We start from the raw sequence: 24,797 nt of genomic DNA, 5'->3' as shown, positions 1-24,797 counted from the left end.
CAAGGAATCTGTGAAACACACACATATGCCACACACACACACACAGACACACATACACACATATAGTTGGTAAAGATTTATAATACACAGGGTTATGTGTGGAAATCTTAGAACAGTTTGGTCATATTTACATCATACTAAGCACTATGTTTAATCTACTACTATTATTGTTAGAATTAATGTTGCGTTTTCCTAGCAAAGAGAAAGAAACTGTTGCTTTCCAACGCCATTCATGGGAATCAGTGCCATCATCTCGTGTGAACTCTGACATCCATCAAAATCCAGAATGTGTAATCATAATTCTCTATCTAGAAAAAAAGATGCCTTTAAAAGAATGCTGCAGGGGACATCCTCTTAGAAACAAGGGAGGAAGTATGGGATGAGGAACAATCAGAGAGCAGACCGGGAAGAGGACACAACAACTGGACTGTAAAAAAAAGAATAATAATAAAAATAAATAAATAAATAAATAAAAAGAATCCTGCAAATAGTCATTCCTAGAGCAGGTGATATTTATATAGTCCATATATCCATATACTCATATATGTAGCTATGAATGACAGTTAATGAAAAAGGATACCTATCCAATTTTCAAAAAAAAGATTAAAATTAAAAAAAGAAATGTTTACCCCAAAAAAAGTAAAAGAAAAGAAAAAGGATGACATTATATTGAAAAGAGGTGAAAGGAGAGATGAGTGAGTTTGGAGACAGGAACATGAATGGGAAAATTATATAATTATTCAATAATCTCAAAAATAAAAGGAAATATTTTTAAAATACAAATAGATTCATAGATACACTGAGTTCATCATTTTCATAACACAACCAAAAGTAAGCCAAAACCTTATTAATTGATAGATAAAATAAATTCATTTTTCTTCTACATACTTATGGTATTTTGATGTTATATATCATCCTGAAAATATCTATTTCACTAAAGTCATTTAAATTTGGAGTTATGGGCCTTTTCAAAAGCAATAAAATGCCAAGAATTTTAAGTACAAGGAAGAAATGCATGGTGTTAGGAGAAGTGTTTGATCCAGGACAGCCAGGGCTACACAAAGAAACCCTGTCTCAAAAAAACCAAAAGAAAAAATAAAAAAAAGAAAAGAAACCTCAGCAGAGATCTTTGCCTTTTGCATTGTGATGGGCACCTGTCGAGATGTTCAGTGTCTATCTTCCATGTTCCCCCTAGGATGTGGGCTCCAGCATGCCAGGACTTTTGCTTGTCTCTAAACTCAGAGTGGTATTGTACTCTGGACACTCAATAAATACTTGAATGAGTGAAAAAAAAACAAAAAGGAGAAGTGTTTGAGAATTTATGAAGATTGTCTAAGAATCTAGAAAGAATCTTGAAAGCCTAGCATCTTCAGAGTGTGGAGGACCCCAGCCATGACTGTCCTGTGCTTTACTTCTAAAGTAGCTCTCTTCTTGCAATTACTAGTGTTGGCATATCTAGCCATGGTTTTCTCAGGCCTTGAAACTTAGTTCTTCCCATTGAGTTACGTCCTAACATATGCATCATGTAAGGCAATCGTGGCAGAAAGCAAAACCTATCAAGTACAGACATATAACTGCCCTCGCTTTGACCACAGGCCTAAGGTCCATGACCCTGGTACCTTTGTACATGAATCTGCATTATAATAAGAGCTTGCGATGACTAATCTCCTTTAGACTCTATCTATAACGATCCATTCATATTGATTTTTGCTGACTACAAATTACAGGAGTTACCTTAGAAGAATCTGATAAACTCCAGTGTGTCTTAAATATCGCTATGGATTTTACTGTGTTCAAATCATTCGCCGTTTCCCTGAATCCCAAAAAAGAAAAATCATTGATAAATCTTTTTAAATGATTCAGTACCTCATGAGCCTCCTCCAGTCGGTATATCATGAGCGTCCTCCATAATACAGTATTAGTCTACATTTCTCCCGGCTGCTTAGAACCACTAAGTGATCTTTCAACATTTCCCAAGGTATTCGCATCTAGTTCCTTGGGAGGAAGCAAGCATTAGACTACAGGTCTTCTTTTGTCATGGAGTCTTGATCTCTTTATTTATTAGCTTTTCTGTTTCTTTCTCTAGCCCCATTTTTTTCCTTGATACACCCATACAAAAGAGCTTCCATTCTCAGCATCATTTTGTCTCTCTGTTCCCCTTCTTGCTCTCTGTCTTCCCTCAATGCTTTATGTGATAACAATTTATTCTTGCTTGATTACACACCTGATTCACAACCTTTCACTTCTCTTTCCCCTTACCACCATCCTGCCCTGACTTTCTCAGCCAACGACTGATTTACTTTAGCTCTTAGCCACACAGCTGTAGCACCATCTACGCTACTTACTAACTGCGCTACTTACAGAAGATGAACCTTGGTTATTGACTGCTACAGTCTTCTGTTTCTCAATTTGTTCATAGAGTGGTTCAAATGATTAAATACAATAATACACATACATACACACAAATCAGGGTTCCTTAACCTCAACACTACTGATACTTGGGGGTAAGTCATTCTTTGTTCACTGGACCACATTAGGTACTGAAGGATGTTTAGCGAAAACTATTGCTTCTTATACTCAAAAACGTCACTCCCAATTGATGCCAAAATGGCACTTAAGATATATTTCTATGTTCATAGCTATGAGATATCTCAATGGGTAAAGGTGCTTCTTGCCATTCCCGGAAGCCTGACTGTGATTCTCCAAAACCCACATTGTAGTACAGAACTGACTGCTACAAGTTTTCTTCTGGCATCCACGTGTGCAACAGGCAACATAGTTGAAGAAATAACTATCACAAGATGTTATTATTAACATATGTGCTGTGGTGAGTCCTCCCAGTAAATGATAAAGCAAGCAATTTTTAAAAAACAAGTGAAACTTCACTACTATGTAGGCTTGTTCATCGGATATGTTCTAGCTGGGCTGCCTTGTCTGGTCTCAGTGAGAGAGGAATCACCTAGACTCACAGAGATTTGAAGTGCCAGGGTGGGAGGATATTCAGGGGACCCCCCACCTGTTTATAAAGGGGAGCGGTGATGGGAATAATTGTGGGAGTGGATTACTGGTAGGGGGCAGTGAGCAGGATATAAAATGAATAGGTAAAAAAATAAAGTTTTTTAAAAAAATTAAAAATATTGCTTCTAACCGCTAGATATCAATAGCAACTTCCTTCCATCTGTAGCAATCAAATATGTCTCTGAAAACCTACAAATGACCCCTGTGAGGCAATCGATTTAATTTTGACCCTCAGTTACTGCTAAATACATAAACCAATATACAAGTAAATATGAGTACTTTCTAATAACTCTATGTCCAATTAATCACTCAGCTGCAGGAGTTGTCCGTTCATTTTACTTATACTAAAATGGGGTATCGGCCCCAAATGCAAAGCTCCAATGTTTCAAAATAGAGCTTTACAGTTGTATCAGAGTATCTTATATTTATGTTTAATTGCTTCATACATTGAAACAATGAATCTTGATCGTATGTACCCTCAAACCCATTTCACTCTATCCAGATATCCCAATTCTTCAATCCTACTCTCCCTAGAAACCTGCATGCATCCTCCTGTCCCTTTTGTCCTCTCCTTTTCTTGTGGTTACTAAATAACTAATTCCAGTTACTTCCCCTTGTTGACTGATCATGGACTGGTAACCGTAGCTGTAGAGCGGTTGTTGAGTACAGCAGCCATGCCGTGTCTGGAACACAGGGCTTCTCATCACTCCTCCTAGCTTCTGCCTCACGTATTTTTCTGAACCCTTCTTTTGTGCTGTTCTCTGAGTGTTGTTGTTATAGGTGTCCTGTTTGGGGGCTGAGTAGTAAGAGTCACATATTCTGACACTCTGACCAATTATGAATGTCTGAATAAAATACTGAGTCGAAAACAGAAAATTCCCTAGAAAAAGGTAGGGAAACCACCCATCTGGGAATGCAAACTTAAATATTTAGATGATTGTATAACAACAGGTCATTGGCCAAAATAACAGTGGTGAGTTTCTCTTTACAGTCTATGACCTCCCAAGCCTTTGACTGAGTTTATGGTACCAGACATAAATTCCTTCCTGTAGAGCAGGCCTCAAATTCAATCTAAAAGCAGTAGGTTACTAAACACCCTTTGTGCTACTATTGCACATACCTGGAAAGTTAGTATCTTAGTATGAAGGGTTGGCCACAGGATATCATTAATGTTCCTTCTCCCCCAGTGACTTACATAACATGTTCCAGGACTGTGAAAGTCAGTCATCAGTAAAGAAGTTTTCAAGTCAGTTCCAATGTGATTTCTCCATGTCCTGACACCAAAGTATATCATGTCTTCAGCAATAGTGTCTTAACATCCAGCTATGATGAGCAGCAAGAGCAATGGGAATATCTTATGCTGTTTCAGAGACCTTCAGGTATTCCCTACCAATAACTTAATAGCTAAGGATATAACCCAATCCTGCCACTAGATTTTCATCCAACCCAATTCTTCTGCAGAACCATTGTCCATCCGTGCAAAGCACTGTGCTCAACTCCTATTGTTTTTTTTTTCTAATTATCTATTTTAATTAGTAGTTGTGAAGTTTCACTTGGGTATTTTTTGTATTGCTTTATTTGTTATTTATTAGGAGGACTCACTGCAGAACTGTAGTAATATCAGAAGGCAATTTGTGGTAGTCAGTTCTTCCACTACATGATTCTGGAGGTCAAATTCAAATCATTGGGCTTTTCAGCAAGTACCTTTACTTGCTGAGCCAACTCACCAGCCCTGCACTGTAATTCTTAATGAGATATATTATATAAGCTACTTTTATGTGTTTTTTTAAGCTAAGGTTTTCCTGTAAATTCCATCCTGCATGTACTGTTAGAAGTACTTAGGAGATTTTAAATTATTATTATTAATCATTTTATTTGTCTACATTTCCCTTCCCAGTTGCCTCTCCATAGATCCCCCATCTCACCCCCTCCCACTCCCCTTTGCCTCTAGGAGGGTGCTCTTCCACCCACTCACTCACTCCCACCTCACTGCTCTAGTACCCTGCTACGCTGGGGCATCAAGCCTCCACAGGACCAAAGATCTCCCCTCCCACTGATGTCAGATAAGGCCATCCTCTGCTACATATGTCTCTGGACTCATGGATTCTTCCATGTGTACTCTTTGCTTGGTGGTTTAGTCTCTGGGAGCTCGGGGGTGGGGGTGGGGGGTTCGATTAGTTGATATTGTTCTTTGCGTGGGGTTGCAATCCCTTTGGTTCCTTCAGTTCTTCTCCTAGCTCTTCCATTGGGGTCCCTGTGTTCAGTCCAAAGGTTGGCTGTGAGTATCTGCATCTGTATTGGTCAGGTGCTGGTAGAACCTCTCAGGGAACAGCCATACCAGGCTCCTGTCAGCAAGTACTTCTTGGCATCAGCAATAGTGTGAGAGTTTGGTGTCTGTAGATGGGATGAACCCCTAGGTGGGGCAGGCTCTGGATGGTCTTTCCAATCTCTGTTCCATATTTTCTTCCAGTTTTTCCTTTGGACAGAACATTTCTGAGTTAACAATATTGAGATGTGTGGATGACTCCATCCCTCAACTGGGGGCTGTGCCTAGCTACTGGAGGTGGTCTCTAAAGGTTCTATCTCCCCTTTGTTGCATATTTCAACTAAAGTCATCCCTGTTGGGTCCTGGGAGTCTCCTTCTTCCCTGGTTTCTGGAACTTTCTAGTGGCTACCCTCGGTTCCTCATCCCCCACTGCTACATGAAGTCTTACATGCATATGTCTTGTTGAAATGGCACAGCCATGTTGAGGATCCCAGCAGAAATGGCTTCAGATCCACAGAAATGGCAAGACTTTTTCCAAGTTAGGGTCAGAAGCATGGCAAAGCCATCCTCTGGTCTAAGCAAGAGTGACTATGAAAAACTGAACAGTGTGTTCCAAAGCTAGTGACCACAGCTCCTTCGTCCCAGATAACTGCAACTGGAGGTTGCTGGGACAGTCTCTAGATGGCCTTAACAGGAGATATTTTGAACTGCTTAGGCTACATAAAAGGAGGAAAACAATAACAAAAACCCAGTGATTCAAGTCTATGAAACTGGCATTCTATAAAGTAAATTAACTGGCAAGAAACATGAAAAAAAATTACTCCTAAATTCCACACTATCCTACGAAATACTGTAGGTGGTGCTGAATAAAAGAAAAAGAAAGTGTGTTCTAAGAAAGAAAGAAAGAAAGAAAGAAAGAAAGAAAGAAAGAAAGAAAGGAAGGAAGGAAGGAAGGAAGGAAGGAAGGAAGGAAGAAAGAAAGAAAGAAAGAAAGAAAGAAAGAAAGAAAGAAAGAAAGAAAGAAAGAAAAGTGTTCTGTGTCATTTGGCTGCTCATTTTACTGAACTCTAGTTTCCTCTTCTGATCAGAATTACAATGAGGGTATTAAATCCAATCTGCAGTTACCTTTGCATAATTCGTGACTTTAGACATTTAGAATTATGAATCACTGTGTGACTAATTTTAAATTTCCTTCAAACTAACAGTGTTCCTCTTACTTTCTCTAGCTTTTCTGTAATGTGCTAACTTCAGAGCACACTTTTTTGAGGTCTTAGTCTAACAGATTGACAAATTGATTTTTAAAAAAACCTGACAATGCAATATATTTATTCAACATCTCATGTCTTCATCTAGGAAATGAAAGTTTCATAAGGATCAGGATAAGTTTACGTGGCTGGAGAAAGTGTTTGGTGGCTCAGAGCACTTCCTGCTCATGCAGAGAACCCAGGCTCGGTTCTCAAAATCCACATGGTGGCTCACAAACATCTCTTACTCCAGTTCCAAGGTTTCTCCTGTCCTCTTCTGGCCTTCGTGGACAACAAGCAGACATGTGGGACCCAGAGACACATGCAAGCAAAAAACTTTCAGAAATAAAGTTGAGGTCTAGAGAGATTATGTAACAGTTAAGATAAAACACTACTTCACAGAGGTCCAGAGTATAGTTCCCATCAGCCAAGGTGGGTGGTCTATTTACTTCTTTCCAGTGTTTTAAGTATTTTAATATATAAATAAAGTAGTGTGTACTTGGTAATATGCAAGAATACAATAAAAGCAAAAATCTACTAGGGTCATAGAAGCAGTGTCTCTTAAGTCACAGTTATCACAGTAAGTCTCCACAAATGGTGAAAACCAGGATTTTTGTGTACATATAACTTCTTTCAATTTTTTATTTTAAATTATATATTTGTGTATATAAACCCCCAACATTGTGAAAATTTAGAATTGCGAAAATAAAAATCCCCTGTATCTAACATCACCTGATTGCCTATCCCCCTACAGCTAATTAAATGGTGATAACCTATGTAAATTTTCATATGCTTTTCTAGCCTACACTAATTGATGAATATGCCTGCTAAAAGGAGATTATATCACACATTTGCAGATGGATTTCTACTCACTTAAAAATATGTCTTTTGGTGTCTGCAGCAACACATTTGGTAGCTTCTCAGCAGCAGAAAAGGATGCATTTGAGGCTCTCTGGTACCTCATCACAAGGTAGAGTCTAGTTCTGACCAGAAAAGTCCTGTGACTAGTCTTGCTCTGCCAATCACTGATCCTTTCTCTCAAATCAAGGATCTAGAAGTGGCACCAGCACAGTGACTGAGACGTGCTGTAGACACTAGGAGGTCCCACCATTAGTAAGGAAAATCTAAACAAAGAAGGCTATACATCTGTTATTCCTGAAAATCATAGAAACCCATCAAATGCCATACCCTACCCTTGGAGCAGAGCTCAGCCTTGGAGTGAGGAAGCCCACCCATGCACAACTTACTTGAAACAGGAAGGAAATTTGACTTGAGCATATTGAAGAGAAATGAACCCTAACATTGCAAAAGAATGCCATTCTTTGTCTCTTCATTTTTTAAGACCTCAAAACCCTCTCCCTAGAACATATAAATTTAGTTTTGATTATGTCGTCTTTGTCTTTTCTATTTTATAATTTCTCTTTTCTGCTTTTTGTCTTTTCTCTTTTACAAAAATAGTTGATATTTTTAAGCCAAATGCCAATACATCAAACATTAAGTATCCATTTCCACACTAAGTGCATGGTTCATGGTTGCGTACTATATTGTAACAGATGTGATATTTCATTTGTATGAATGAAAATTTTTCACTGAACTGACAGACCAGTTAAAAGAACATACTGAGAGCCTAGAGTTTTCAGATTACTGGAGACTTTTGTTAAGCAGTAGGCACAACTGTTGACTCCACAACAGAAAAGAATAGCTAGATCAAAGAGGATTCGATATTGTTGGGCAAAACTGACAAGAGTCATTATTATACCAAGCAAGGACATTTCATTAGGGCATAGACTCTGATTCCTCTGTCCCGTCAACCAGGGAGCCAGAACCACAGTGTTGGGGACTGAGTTGGGAGTTTCTTGCTGCAGACGAGGAAGTTAATGAAAGCAGAGTTGTTTGCAAGAAAACTTCATAGCTTCCTAGACGCTGAATTCTCTGGAGGCCGTTGTCAATCTGTTGAAGATTATGTGATTCGAAATTGTACAGGTAAAAGTGCAGAGTGGTCAAGGGACCAGGGCTAATGTGACAGGTAGGTCATGTTCTGAGCCTTTTAGTTCTGCAGTCAGTAGATTCCCCACTACGTTCTGGTAGGTGAGACTGAGCCTGGAGTTCTGTTTACTCAAACTGACGCACATGGACGCTTCAGAAATATTGTTTTGAGAAATGAGATATAAGGGGCTGGTGAGATGGCTCAGCAGTTAAGAGCACCAACTGCTCTTTAGGAGATCATGAGTTCAAATCCCAGCAACCACATGGTGGCTTACAACCATCCGTAAGATCTGATGCTCTTGCCGGCCGGTGGTGGCGCACGCCTTTAATCCCAGCACTTGGGAGGCAGAGGCAGGCGGGTTTCTGAGTTCGAGGCCAGCCTGGTCTACAGAGTGAGTTCCAAGACAGCCAGGGCTATACAGAGAAACCCTGTCTCGAAAAACCAAAAAAAAAAAAAGAGAGAGAGAGAGAAGAGAAATGAAATATAACAATCATGTGACTGATGGCTATCTCTACCTGTTTCTTTCAGATACCATTGTTCTTATCGCTTCAATAGCAGTTGTCTCTGCAAAAACTCAGGGTAATATTTTCGCCACGTCAGCACTCAGAAGTCTCCGGTTCCTACAGATCCTGCGTATGGTGCGCATGGACAGAAGGGGAGGCACCTGGAAGTTGCTGGGCTCCGTGGTTTATGCTCACAGCAAGGTAAAGATGCGCTCTCTGCACCACACAGGAAAAATTTTGAAATATTCTGTTGGTCACAATACTGTTTAACAAACTTGACACAGGCAGTTGCTCCATTTTGTGACTCAAGCCATTTGAAGCCCTGATATGTAATACATTGTTTTTCTATTGGATATTTTATTTGTTTACATTTCAGATGATGTCATCTTTCCCAATTCCCCACACACCCCAGAAACTCCGTATCCCATCCCCCCCCTTCTCCTGCTTCTTTGAGGGTGTGCCCCCACCCACCCACCTACTCCTACCTCCCTGCCCTCGAATTCCCCCACCCTGGGGCATTCAGCCTTCACAGGACCAAGGACTTCCCTTAAACCCTTTGCATATTTCCTAGAAGTAGGAACATGATTGAATTGTACATAGATTTCATGTTTCCTTTCTCAAAGAATATTGTCACCTCTAAAATGTTTTAATTCCTTTTATACCTAGGAATTAATCACAGCCTGGTACATTGGATTTCTGGTTCTCATTTTTTCATCTTTCCTTGTCTATCTGGTGGAGAAAGATGCCAATAAAGAGTTTTCTACATATGCGGATGCTCTCTGGTGGGGCACAGTAAGTATAAAAATCTGGTTTTATCTATGAGTTATTATGGAATGTCTCCACTGAATATAAATAGCATAGCAGTTTTCAGTGAGTGGTCTCAATGAAAATGCTAACTTCCAAAAGGGATAAATATGGAAATATATAGTATTTGTAAGTGATCTGAACAATTTCTGTGCCTTTTGGGGCAAACAATTAAACTTACACATAAATTATCATTTATATTTTTTGAGTGCTCTGTTTCCTAAGTAAACATTACCATTTTGAAAATATGAACTGTTAATGGGATTATTTGTTTTAACTTTATAAACTTATAGACAATTATAAGTTTATAATTTATAGACAATTATAAACATGATTTACCACTCCAGAAAAAAAAGAGGGGGTTTTAATTGTCAAAAGTACAAAAGGAAGGAGTGTGTGGTGATACAGGCCTGTAATCCCAGAAGTCTGAACACTGAGGCAGAAGGATTACAAGTTTAAAGTCAGTCTGGTCTATGTTACATAACACTTTCAAAAAAAAATAACAGAAACAAAAACAAATGGAAAAGAAGCTGAGTCAAAGAGAGAAAAAATTAAATACATCAATCAGTCAAGAAGAGAATGCTGGGAACATCTGAGCTGGCAGATCAGAGATCATGTATACCTTATTATAGTATTTCCCATTCAAAATCCCACTTTTCCTTTACACTGCTACAAGTATTTTTCAAAGAAGGTAAAAGCAAAAAAAAAAAAATGACAGTTGTCATACAAATAGAAAATAACTAGGCATGGCGGTGCACACCTTTAATCCCAGCATTAGGGAAGCAGAGTCAGGCAGATCTCAGAGTTTGAAACCATCCTGGTCTACAGAGCAAGTTCCAGGACAGACAGGGCTACACAGAGAAACACTGTCTCGGGGGGGGGGGGATTAAAAAATTCATGCTTCGTATTATATTTAATTCATTTTAAAAACTCATTGGTCACACGTGACAGTCAGTTCATAATACTGAGCAGAGCCCAGAAAAATTCCGAAATGTCAGGATATTGAATTGTAAGGATAAAGAGAAATCTGTCTGCTTTCACGGTATAGGAAACAGATCAGTGAACATCCACTGTACATAATTTATTTACACATATATGGCAAAAATTATTTTGCATTGCTATGTGTTATCTACAATTTACAGAGTTGTAAAATTGCTCAGAAAGTCATGAAGATGCAGAACACAATAGTCTGGAAAGGATGTGCTGTGAATAATGCATTTTTTCCTTTCAGACAAAAGTTCTCCCTGCATTGTGGAGAATTTATAAAACAGTCATTTGGAACTTACACCCTAGTAAGAATTTACAGGATATGGGAATACTTTATACAATATAAAAATTATATATGTCTTTATTTTATATGTTTATGGTGTTTTTAAAGGGAGTTACATGGAAATACACATAATTTATAATTATGTAAGATATTTCTATTTTATTCTTGAGATTATAATTCCAACATTGCTTCCTTCCATTTCTCCCTCCAAACGTGCCCCTATAGCCCTCTCCATTATTCTTCTCAAATTCATGGCTTCTTTTATTTACTAATTGTTATTGCATGTATATACATACATACATACATACACACATATATATACATATATACATATATATACGTATATACATACATATATATGTATATATATATATATATTCCTAAATATTACCTGCACAGTATATATAACATTACTTGTACATACATTTTCAGGGCTGGCCATTTGGCACTAGACAACCAATTGGTGCACTCTTCTGTGGTGAAGACCACCACTTCCATTCCCAGAATTCTTCAGCTACCTACAGTTCTTTGTGTAGGGTTGAGGCCTGGTGCGCTTTCTTCCATCTACTTCGGTATTGTCCTTGTTCAGCTCACGTTTGGACATTTGTGTTAATGACAATTTATGGGTGTAGCTTCTGATATTACTAGGAGGCACAACCTCACAGCAAACTCCTGATCCTCTGGTTCTAATAATCTTATTACCACCTCTTCTGCAATGCCCTGAGACTTGGATGCAAGAGTGTTTTGTAGATGAATCCCCTGGGAACAGGATCTACAACTCTTCATTCTGATTGGTTGTAGTTTTCTGTAGTAGACTCTATTGCAAAGAGAAATTTCCTTGGTGAGAGATGGAGACTATACTTATCTGTAGGTATAAGTAATTAAGTGTATATTGTTGTTAGGGACTAGGTTGGCTTACTAAATTATTACCTATAGATTCTCCTTCAATGACCATGGCTTCACTAGCACTGAATAGTTAGCTAGGTTTCCAGTACCAGAAGTGATTTTTTTCCTCTTGTTTAGCAAAACATAGGTCCAGTTAGAGAGCTGTTGCTTACTACCAAGGTATGCATGCTGCTCCTGTACCAACAGAGTTATTGTGGCATGCTGTTCTGCAGATGCAATTCGTAAGCATCACAGTTGGATAGGACAACTGGTTACTTCCCTCTTGCGGAAGCTTGCATGACCTTCTGATACCAAGAGATCTAGTCATCAGGGAGGGGGTGTTCAAGTCAGTTCCAGCTCAGGAGTTTCAGAGTCCTGATTCTGAAGTTCATGATGTCTTCAGCAAAAGAGACTTAACTTCCACTTTTGGGGAGGTAACTTAGGGTACTTGTGATAGTTGGTATGCTTTGGGAATCTCTTAGACAAAACAACTAAAAAGACATCTTTCTCATGTCTGTATTGAAGTTTCTGTTAGGTGGTCTTTGGAACTTGGAGAAGATGTTCATCCCAGATGCGAAAAGTTCACTAAAACTACATGTGCATATTTACATGTGGAATTAGATGTATTACGGGTTTTTTATAGGTAAAGAGTTAATGTGATTCACTGTGGCTGTTTCAGAATCCTTACTGGTATTTTACACATCTCCCTCCTTCTTCTGTATCCACCTCTCTTCCTTCTGCTTCCCTAAAAATCCCTCTGTTTTCTTATTTCTCTCTCAGGTCACTTGTATCCTGCCATTCTCCTTCACCCTCCTTCTGTTTCTTCTCTTTTCTCCTCTCTCTTTCTCCCTCAAGAGCCCTTTACCCATTTGTGTAAAACATTTCCACTCTTTGTATTCTGCAGAGGAAAATTCACTTATAAATCACTCTTGGGTGCTAGCCAGCTTTTTTGACAAACTATGAACATGTCATCATCTTAACCTGTGACCGAGGCACTCCTGGGTTTGTGTTTGCCTTTTGAGGAGCACAGACTAGAGTTAGTATAGTCTAATAAGTCACTGTTCGTCCAAAGCTCATTTATGTGTCTAGAACTCCTGTGAGAGACAGGGAAAATTTGTCAGGACTAAATCAAGCAGAACTTGATATATTTTTGATTGTATAGTAGTCATTAAATGAATAAAAATTAGAGATACATTCCCCTAAATTTCAGGCTGTTAAAAACATTGAGTACATGTCTTCAAGATTGTGCTGTGGGTGAGAGAGTAGTCTATTGTATTAAATGAAAGGTTACATGAAAGGAAAAATATCTTTGCTGAGTATGCATCAGTCAAGAAATCAGTATCTAAAATACATAAACTGTAAAAGTTCAACACCAAAATTCCATCCAGTCGGTAAATGGGCTAATGAACTTGACAAACAATTCTCAAAAGAAATAAAACAAATAGCCAACAGATACTTGAAAAAATATTCAAAACTTAGCCATAGAGGAAATGTAAATTAAAACTGGGGACTTTTTTTTCCCACCTCAGTCAGAATGGCTCTTGTCAAGGAAACATATGACTGTAAAAGCTAGTGAAGATAAGGAGAAAAAGAAAAACATATATACACTGTTGGTGGGAATGTATACCGAATAGCCACTGTGGGAATCCTTGTGGAATTTCTTCAACAAACTAAAAAGGGCTCTATCACTACCGGGTGTACTCACAAGGGACTCTAAGTCAGCACACCATAAGACACAAGCACACTGATGTTTCCTATCCCACTGTTATAGTACCTAGGCAGTAGAACCAGACTGGGTGTGCGTGTTTTCTCTAAGATGAGGAGTCTAGATATAAATGAGTGTGTTTGCGTGTATGTGCACACATTCACATGTACCCAGAGTCCTATAAAAGCAAAGGACTTTTTGTGGAGGTTTGGGGGGGTGGAGGGTTTTGGTTTTTTTGTTTTTGTTTTTTCTACCACAAAGGAAAATGTTACTATGACATCTTAGGAAAGTGGATGGAAGCCGGGCAGTGGTGGCACACGCCTTTAATCGCAGCACTTGGGAGGCAGAGGCAGGTGGATTTCTGAGTTCGAGGCCAGCCTGGTCTATAGAGTGAGTTCCAGGACAGCCAGGACTACACAGAGAAACCTTGTCTCAAAAAAGAAAAAGAAAGAAAGAAAGAAAGAAAGAAAGAAAGAAAGAAAGAAAGAAAGAAAGAAAGAGAATGCAAATAGAGATCCTCATAGTCACAGTGAAATTAAGCCAGGTGTGGAAAAACTAATAGTGCATGCCTTCTCTAATATGGAAAGTCTAGACATAAGTGTGTGTGTGTGTGTGTGTGTGTGTGTATGTGTGTGTACGCATGCACTCATACACACACACACTGCAACCTTAGCCCCATGAAACAAATAGGGTATCATGGGAGAGGAGAAAGAAGTTAATGCATGTGGTAAGGAAGAGAGTGTAATGAACTACATGTGCTACAGGAGCAGAAAGGGAGGATCTTTGTAGGGAGAAATATAATCAGATGAAAGCAGCACAGTTGGGTTGCCAGAGAAATTTGGGAGAGGAATGAATCAGGACAAAATAAGATAATGGCATGTATGCATGCATGAGAACAAAATATCATGGCCTGCACGTATGAGAAGTGCTTTACAATAAGAGAAAGAAAATGTCATAATGAGACTCATTGCTTTATATGTTAACTCACAATGTCAATTTAGAAAAAAAAAATAGTTTCATTTCCAACTCTTCCTCTCTACACACAAGAAACATTGGACATTTCAAAGGGAAAAAGACGAAGATCGAAAAGAGACTTGACATTCCTGAAATACCTCTAATCTAAAGAAAGTAAATGAAATCCTGTTACTTGTGGTGCAATGTGGTGTAACCTGAAAAAGTGGGTAGGTTTTCATGCAATAGAGGGAAGGCAATCCACAGCCCAGCCTGTTTGCAGTAGTCTGAATTCAAGTGTAGCATTTGCTTCTCTTGGATAATTCAAATATATTCCAATTGATAGATATATTCAGGGGCACTTTTCTCCCCTTTGAGAAGCAGATGCTGGAGAATTAAGCCTGGCAGCTTTTTAATCTCTCTTCCCATTCTTCTTTTACTTCTTATTACCAATACAAATTGCTGTGTTGTGTGTTAAACTGTGTGTGGGAAACTCTTAATATACTCTTGCTTAGTCACCAGCTAGCTAGCTTCTCTACAAAGAGACATACGAAGGTCATCTTCTGCGATTTGCAGGGAGAAGCAGCATATTTTCAATAATTTCCACTTCAAGGAGACTGTTTTGACGGCTGTTTAACCTGTACTTTACAGGTTTCTGAGTGGTCTAATTATGTTTCCATTTTAAAATAAAACAAAACAAAAACGCAAGGCTCAATATCAAAGTAAAAATAAATAAATAAAAAAACCTTTCAGCACGCCAAGCTTCTAGGAATGAAAATAAGGGCTTGTGACTCTAAAACAGTTTTGTTTATATTGGCTGACTCATTAATGGAGTTGTCTGAAGCTTTTAAAAAAACATGAAAAAGTAGATAAGAGGGATTAGTATTTCTATTCATTACAAAAACAGCATCTACTAGATCTGAGTGTTAAGTAAATTTAGATTATTGTACCACTTGATAATATGTCACTATAAAACCTTTGTGGAAAGTTTGTTTACGTCATTTTTTAATTGAAATTGTCCATGTTGAAAATGATGGGGTCCTCAATAACTCTGGAGTATCTAGATTAAATGCTAATCTAAACAGGGAAAGGAGGCCACCCCAAACTGGAGTGTTTGTTAGTTCTAGGCTTTATGAAAAGAAAAATTCTCCCTCATAAGAGTCCAAAGTATCAACATTTAATACCAAAATTCAATTTGTGTTCCATCTACAAATACAGCACCCCTGTAAATTCCAAGTATTCAAAGTAAAGGTCCTTGCTTTAAGACAGAGAGAGCTGTCCTCAACATCAATATTTAGGGAGATACAAGAGGGTGGTCAGCAGCGATCAATGCCAATATACAGTTTTGATACCTGAACTCAGTTCTATGCTGAGGAACAAAGGAATGTGTCCACCTCACTGTAAGATAACAGATTCTCAAGATCTGATACCAAGACTACAGCAATGTCACAGACATAGATGGTAGCTGTTTGGAGTGTGGACATTAGAAGTGTCTGCCAAAACAACAGAACAAAGAAGAACCATATTCTTTAGTGCAGACACACAGTATAAGCAAATAGGGGGCTTGGGAATTGGAAGTTTCCATGAAAAGGTTTCTGGACTCTACACTGATAACTGGGGTAGGGGGGCAGGGAGGTTGTCACGGCAAGCAGTAGAGGGGGTGAACAAGCTAACTCCATATGTTCCTTACTCTGGAGTTCAGGGTCTGGGTGTTACCCAGAAGTCCACGTGCTATTATTTCTTCAATCCTCCTAGCACTATTTTTTTCTTGTCCAGTCACCTCATATTTATTCAGAAATAATTCAAGAATAGGATTTTCCAAAGTTATTTTCTGCTATCTCCCTCTTTCCTGTTATTTTTAACCTTCTGAATTGCTTTAGATTTATTCTGAAATAATTTAAGATCTAGTTTTCCTGACGTAGAATTTTTTTTCTAATAATGGTGCTCTAGAAGACCACCATTTTCCTATCTACTGCTCTCTTTTGTCTTTTGTAATAAAGCCAGTGTAATGTTTTTTAATGTGTATAATAGCAGAGAGGACTCTATCTAACAGCAGATAAGATGGCATCTGAATACAGATTCCATTTGAGATCATGTCCTTAAAGAGATTATTTCAGACATACAGAAGAATTTATATCAGCCAAGTAAAGTCTCGGAACTCATGCCAAAAGTCTTACGAACTTTCACAAGCAAGTTGCTTAGATGACATCTATATGTAACCTAGTGTATTATGTGTGCAATGTGTTTCACATCCCAAATCTGTGTGTGAGATGGGAATGAACAAGGATACCATTGTCCTTGATGGCACCCGTTATTCTTCAGAGAATCAGGGCTGCTTACTTTTAATTCAGCAAAAGTGTTTTCTGCCTTATTTTACAAAGCATCATTTTCTAAATTAGTACCAGTACATGTAGTTAAAGTAAATGATTGTTTTTGACTGTCAATGCTTTACCTAAAGCTTAATTTAGCCTAAGAGAATCAACATAGCAGCTCCGAATGATTCAAGAGAATTCTCAGCTACCAAACACCCACACACCCCAGCCATCCACCCCAAACCCTGTTATAAGCACCTCTGAGTCTCGCATTTACCTTAACAGCATGTGTTTATGAAGTGCACAGCTCTCCAGGCTCTTTAGGAAATTCTTCATTAAGAATCTTGATCCTGTAATAATGTCACCCTGTACCTGTGTCTGTACATTTGCTTTTGATAGTATTATTCTATAGGCATTGACACAATCTGTTTTTAAAAGAAAAGAAATACACTCAAGAGACATGAGTCCTAGACCCAACATTGTGATTTGCTGAAACATTAGTATTGGTTTTGTCTCAGGTGTATGTGAATGGACATGTGGACTGGAATGAGAACATATGTCCATGTGGAAGCTAGAGGAAGCCACCAGCTGTCCTGCTCTTCCATCCACCATTTCATTTCTTTGGCATAAATAGGATCTCTCACTGAAGCTAGAGATAGGCTAGATAGGCCAGGGAGTCCCAGTCATCCCCCTGTCTCTGACTTCTACAGTGATGGGGCTACAGGTGTGTATGTCTGCCCTCAGCTGTTCACATAGGTTCTGGAGGGTTGAGCTCAGGTCTTTGTGTTTATGTGTCAGTCTCTCTTACCCACTGAGCCATTTCTCTAGTCCATGGAGATTGGTATTAAGCAATCATTCCCTGTATTACAATAGAAATAGTCATATTGACAAAATACAGCTATACTATGAGCATGGAATGAGATTGGGACATGGAGATGGTCTATCAAACGCTAGGAAAATATCAGCCATTACTATTATTATATATTTGACCTCAAGCCTGAAAAAACACCATGAATGATAATACCATGAATGAACCTGCCATAAAAGAATCCGAACTCTATGGCGTCGCCCACTGAAAGACACTCTGATCTTTGAACCAGAGAAAACTGATCTGAGTCAACAGTTTGAGTCCCAAAGCTGACTGTCAGATTAGAGGGCCACACACTCTCTGAAATCAGTTGTTCATGTAAAAGGGAAGGGGAGGGGAGGGGAGGGCAGAGGAAGGGAAAAGAGGGGAAATAAGTGTATTACTGTTACTGCAGTGGAATTATTCTTCTTCAAAGTTGCCTTTTATGGAGAAATTATGCCATGCTGCTAAATACAAACAGCCTATTTTTAACTTGTTCACATGAATGCATCAGTTAAAAACTAGTATTGCTAGTTATATTTTCATAATTGTGCCACAGAACATTTGGTGATTTCTTCCCTGTAGAAAAGAGAGAAAAAAACTCATATTTTTATAAAGGAATTAATCAACTTGAAAGAAAAAATCTGTAGCCTAATCAGCGTGGAAGTTGTTTATGTTGTTATCATTTTTACTTTGTTTTGTTTTGCTGGTTTTATTTGTTGCTTTTGTAGTTATCATCTGACTTATTATCAAGCCTGTGTGTGGTATATGTCTGTAGATGCAGGCATGAATATGCTACATTTTCAGGAGTTGGTTCTCTTCATCTACTTAGTTGAGACTGAGTCGATATTGTTCCCACCACTGTGTACTCTAAGCTACCAGGCTATGAGCTTCCTGGTGATTCTCCCATCTCCACCTCCATAGCGACGCTGGAATTATAGATATGTATCAATGCCTCAGTTTTTTGAATTTAGCATCTTTGGATCAGACTCGGGTTATCCGGAAACTGAAAGCAGTGTTACCTACTGAACCATTTCACTAGCCTGTTGTTTTTCTGAGACACATTCTAACTAGGTAGCCCAGGCTAGCCTAGTGCTCACAATCTTCCTACCTCAACATCCTAGGTACAAGGATTATAGACTAGTATCACCAGACTGACCTTCCCCAAGCTATTCCCCCTCTCTTCTCTCAAACAATTCATCCCAACCACAGCTTCACCTCCATTCCTCCCACACCCCACACATGCAACTCTCCTCTAACCTAGTGCCTCCAAAAAGAAATTAGAAAGTTCCCATTTCAGCAATTTAAAAGCATATCTGAAAGCTCTAGGAAAAAAACAAAAAAAAAGCAAGCACACCAAAGAGGAGTAGAAGGCTGGAAATAATCAAAATCAGGGCTGAAATTAACCAATTAGAAACAAATAAAATGATACAAAGAATCAACAAAACCAAGAGCTGGTTCTTTGAAAAAAAATCAGCAAGATAGATAAACCCTTAGCCAGACTAACTAAAGGGCACAGAGACAGTATCCAAATTAACAAAATCAGAAATGAAAAGGGAGACATAACAAAAGAAACTGAGGAAATTTTTTAAAAAATAATTAAATCTAGCCATTGAACTGATCATGGGGTTCCCAATGGAGGAGTTAGAGTGAAGACCATTGGAGTTGAAAGGGTTTGTGGCCCCATGAGGAGAGCAACAATACCAACCAACCAGAGCTCCCAGGGTCTAAACCACCAGCCTGGGAGCACTTAGGGAGGGATCCATGGCTTTAGCTGTATATGTAAGAGTGGAGGGCCCTGCTGGGCATAGGTGGAAGAAGAGATCCTTGACCTCATGAAAGCTGGATGCTCCAGGGGGTGGGAATTTGAGGATGGGGGTAGGTAGGGGTTATAACCACAGAGAAGAAGGAGGAGGTGTGAGGGGATGGGGGTTCCTGGGTGGGTGGGGGATGGGGTAAGGGGACAACATATGAAATGTAAATAAAACATCCAATAAAAAAAAATCATTAAATCTACTACAAAAACCTATACTCAACAACACTGGAAAATCTAGATGAAATGAATAATTTTCTAGACAGAAATCATGTACCAAAGTTAAATCAAGATCAGGTAAACTATCTAAAAGTCCCATAACCCTTAAGGAAATAGAAGCTGTCATTAAAAATTTCCCAATAAACAAAAAGCTCAGGGCCAGATGGCTTTAGTGCAGAATTCTACCAGACCTTCAGAGGACAGCTAATACTAATACTCCTCAAACTATTCCACAAAATAGAAACAGCAGGAATACTACCTAATTCATTTTATGAAGACACAGTTACTCTGATACCTAAACCAAACAAAGACCCAACAAAGAAAACTTCAGACCAATTTTGTTTATGAATATCGATGCAAAAATACTCAATAAAATACTTGCAAACCAAATCCAAGAACATGTTAAAACTATCATTCATGAACAATCAAGTAAGTTTCATCCTGAGGATGCTGGGATAGTTCAATATACAAAAAGTCCATCAGTGTAATCCAATGTATAAACAAACTTAAAAAAAAATGACCATCTCATTAGATGTTGAAAAAGCCTTTGACAAAATTCAATACTCCTTCACGTTAAAAGTCAAGATCAGGAATCCAGCATGCATTCTTATAGAGCCCAGGACCACAAGGCCAGGAGTGTCACTGCCTACAATAGACCAGACTCTCCCCCTTAAGGAAATGCTCTACAGGTTGACCTGCAGCCCAATCTTATACACATGCTTTCTCAACTGAGGTTTCCTCCACTCTGGTAACTCTAGTTTGTGTCAAATTAATGTAAAACTAACTAGCACAGTGATAATGTATAGTACAGGTAGATGGATGGTTTATGAAAATGGAATACAATGCTTTCTAGAAGCTCAAAAATACAAAATACTAAAATATTATTACTATAAAACTAACACAACTCTGTTGAGGGGAAAATCCTACAAATCTAGCAACTCATATTTAGATCATTCCATGAAATTTGAGTTCATGCTACACACACACACACACACACACACATATGTGTAACTTGGAAAGAATAAGTGATTTAGAGCACTTGTTATTCTTGCAAAGCGCCTGGGTTTAATTCCCAGACTATATATGGTAACTCATAACCAGTAAATCCAGTTCCAGGAAGTCTGATATCTTCTTCTATCATCTGTGGACACCAGGCACACATATAACGCATACACACACACACACACACACACACACACACATATATATATATATATACACATACATATAGGCAAAACAAGTACATGCATAAAATAAGTCTTTTTAAAACATAACTTATAAAACTTCAAATTTTGATGCATTATGAATGAGGTTTATGCAAATAAAAATATACAAATAAAAATACTAAGTAGGATCCCAATTCTTTACAAAGAATGTTATGAAATGAGTGTACCTCTGTATTTTAGTGAGTAATAAAACATTATATATATAATATATATATATATATATATATATTATATATATATAATTTAGTTTTGAGATACTGTACTGTTATGAAATTTCTAAGTAGACAACTAGTTATCATAGAACTTTCAATTAAGAAGCCTTCTCTGAAACTGAGAAGATAGCTCAGAGAAAGAATATTTGCCCATATGAGAAAATCTCACTATTTGTTCCCCAGTTAAGGGAGAAAAGAAGAAGGCCATGAGGTCATGTGCATTATCATACATTAATATAGTATTAAAAAATGAGCTCACATGCAAAGAGTAACATGACTCTCTCATAAGACTTATTTCCATTTGTTATTCTACACTGAAGTTCGACTCCTTCCTTTATATCTGGTGTGCAAAGCAAAACTCAAATATATTATGATTCACTTTTTACATTGGATGAAATAGAAAAGAATGAGATGCTTTGACTCAGGAATTATCCAAAATGTCTTAGTACAAGCAGAACCCATTAAGCAACCACACTTCAATGCTCTGTATCATCCCGGACCCACCCAGTAATCCCTGTCATCCCCACCCACCCAGCCTGTGTGCAGCTATGAAGCATCCTCATGACTCACCCAAGATGAACAGAGATGTTGGATCTGATTCCAGCTCCATTACCACTGTGTTCAACCCCTTGAGCCCTAATGTCCTATGCATATAAAGAGCTGACAAGGAATTTCACAACTCAGGGGTCAGTGGGGGTATCTGCAAAGGAGGAACTGTATTATTTATCTGATGCTGTATTCCTGTTCTAAAGAGACTGGCATTGAAAAGAGGTGCCTTATTTATTGTTTCTGTCATAGCAGCATTCTACCATTAGATTTAGCTTCTCCAAAAAAAAAAAAAATCAATGTTCTTTAGAAGTCCAAATATCTCAAATCACTACGTTAATTGTACACTATAATTAATAGTCACCGTCTGCCCTTATGACTCAGAGTTGCTGAGATACTCTGTATGTGACAGTGGTTGTCTTATGAAACATATGCAGCACAATAAACAAGTCATCTTACCTCACTAGACCATCAACATACTGATGGCATCTTAGAGACATATGAAGTGTTTTCCAGAAAATAAATCAATTGTCCCCACTACCCAGTTGAACTCTGAACTCCAATTGCAACTTTCTGACAGCCTCTGACAGTACCCTATCCAGCCAGTCTAGGATCTCCAACATAGGATTCTCTCTAAATGCACTGAGAACTGGTATCTGTGGGGGCTTCTATTTCTATGACACTGAACCTACATGAAATGAATCATTTCTGTACCCAGACAAAGATGGGAGGTCTCTAGAAGGCAGAAGTACTTAGTGCTTTAGCGTAAGCCTAGGATGCTAAGTATCAAAAAGGCTTCTGTCACTTGGATTCCTGTTGTGGGAGATATTTAAGCAACTCTGCTTAACTCTGCCACCATGTTTCTTGGCCAGAGGCCACGTGTGCACCACAGCTAGAAACAGCCAGCCAGAACACCAGCCCTGCCACCCACGAGATGTCAGCATGGGAGATGGCTCTGCCAATCTTCCACACTGTCTCTGCAAGGCTGGGCATTGCCCAGACCATTCCACCATCCACGGGGACCCAGTAGGAAAATGAGTCTCTAATTCTTAAATTATCCAAAAGCTTATATATTTGATAATGATCAGTAACAAGATGCCCATACAATCAGAAGTGTAACCCAATACCCAACTCTCCTCCTCTCCTCCTTACTCCTCCTCTTCCTCTCCATACTCCTCCCATCTTAGCTCCTCCTACAGCTTCTGTGTAAATGGTGAGCTGGCTACCACTAGCATGGCCTTTCAGTAGCCAGGAAGTATGCTATTTACAGTTCACTTGTCTGTAACTGAACAACCTAAAGGGAGGGAGGGCTTTGGGACATTCATCCCATGGTCACATGACCCAATGGTCTTGAAGAGGACATCATGGCAGTGGGAATATGTGGCAGAGAAGACCTGCTTATTTCATAGTCATTCTGGAAGTACAGCAGTTCATGTCATTACAAACCTGAAACAGAAAAAGAAAATTTCAGCCGGGGAGTGGTGGCACAGACCTTTAATCCCAGCACTTGGGAGGCAGAGGCAGATGGATTTCTGAGTTCAAGGCCAGCTTGGTCTGCAGAGTGAGTTTCAGAACAGCCAGGGCTACACAGAGAAACCCTGTCTTGAAAAAAAAAAGAAAAGAAAAAGAAAATTTCTGTTAGCAACTTTTCCCCCTCATCTTTCGTGGTCCAAGAGAATGATACCATCCATACTCAGAATGGCTCTCCTCCCTCAGGTGACCTTTACAAAATAATTGCAAAACTGCAGTTGAATCTACAATATTCTATCTCCATGTCATTACCATTCCTGGGAAAGAAAAGAAATTACTAGTATAAAACCCAATATAGTAACTTTGCTGTGTCCCATCCTACAGATTTAGATGAAGTGCATTGAATTCTACTCTCTGAGAATCTGGACTAAACCTTTGTGTTAGAGAAACACAAAGCAACTATGAAATGTCACATTTTCCCCCATGGCAAAGCCAGAAAATGTTCCTTCAGTGGATTATTATTAATAAATTATTACAAAAAGATTAAGCAATTGGGCCAAAAAAAAACAATGGTTGTTTAAAATACAATAAAATTAAAACAAAACATTGACTCTCAAAAATATATTTGAGAGTCTCATGCTGATGTGGCTGGTGTTAGACTCCATTGGCTGCTAGGTGTCAGCATGCTTCTCCCTCTCTGCAGTCCTGGACGAGCTCTTCCACCCACAGACCTCTTGCTGATTTGCACCTGACACCTTCCTACACGCCCACTGCCCCGAGAATTTTCCCCTCCCCTAGGCCTCTGGTTCTCCTCAAAGGTCTCCAACTTCTTCAGGTTGATTAAAGGTATTACCAACACCTTCCCAGTTCCCATCCCCATTCATACTGTGCCTACATTATCTCCCACAGGAGACTTTGTCTGTTCATCCTGCCAAGGCTAACACCTGCAAAAAAAATCTTGATTCCTTTTCCTCTGCCTCCTTGGATATCCTACCCCATCATAAAGCCATTATTCTTTCTCTCTTCAGTTTTACCCTTCTGAAACCATGTATAAGCCCTTCTTCAGAAGCCTCCCCTCAAGCTAGGGGTTTATAGGAGTTTCTGTCCTATATTTCTCAATCAATTTCTTGCTAATAATCTTGGGAAGGTCCTTTAATTATTTTCTAGATACTGCATTCTCCATTATTGGTAGCAAGCACCATGCTAGATGTTGGAAAAATAATAAATACTGGTCATCTTTACTCCTTTTAGTACAGATCCAGTACTTGTTATAAATGCTGTCAGATTACTAGCACTTATTACTTGTGCTACGAAAAAACAAGGATACAGACAGTCTTGGTGTATCTCAGTAATCCCATCACTTGTGACATAAAGATAGAAAGACTGCAAATTTGAAGATAGCCAGATAGCTGTGGAATAAGACCCTGTCACAGAATAGAGGAAAGAAGGAAATAAAGAAGGAAAGAATTACAAAGGAAGGAAGGAAGGAAGGAAGGAAGGAAGGAAGGAAGGAAGGAAG

General features: G+C 38.7%; 1 protein-coding gene across 1 annotated transcript in view; it reads left to right on the top strand.

The window, feature by feature from the left end:
• Nucleotides 1–24,797, top strand: part of Kcnq5 (potassium voltage-gated channel subfamily Q member 5) — a 540,403-nt gene that overhangs the window by 417,344 nt on the left and 98,262 nt on the right. The window contains exons 4-5 of the mRNA XM_028767237.1: nucleotides 9,044–9,219; nucleotides 9,685–9,810. Coding sequence (XP_028623070.1) covers nucleotides 9,044–9,219; nucleotides 9,685–9,810 — 302 coding nt within the window. The remainder of the gene's footprint in view (nucleotides 1–9,043; nucleotides 9,220–9,684; nucleotides 9,811–24,797) is intronic.

The sequence above is a fragment of the Grammomys surdaster genome, unplaced genomic scaffold, assembly GCF_004785775.1.
Source record: "Grammomys surdaster isolate TR1022 unplaced genomic scaffold, NIH_TR_1.0 171, whole genome shotgun sequence".
Lineage (NCBI taxonomy): Eukaryota > Metazoa > Chordata > Mammalia > Rodentia > Muridae > Grammomys > Grammomys surdaster.
Note: the sequence above shows the minus strand (reverse complement) of the source record. Positions and strands in the feature narration are given on the sequence as shown.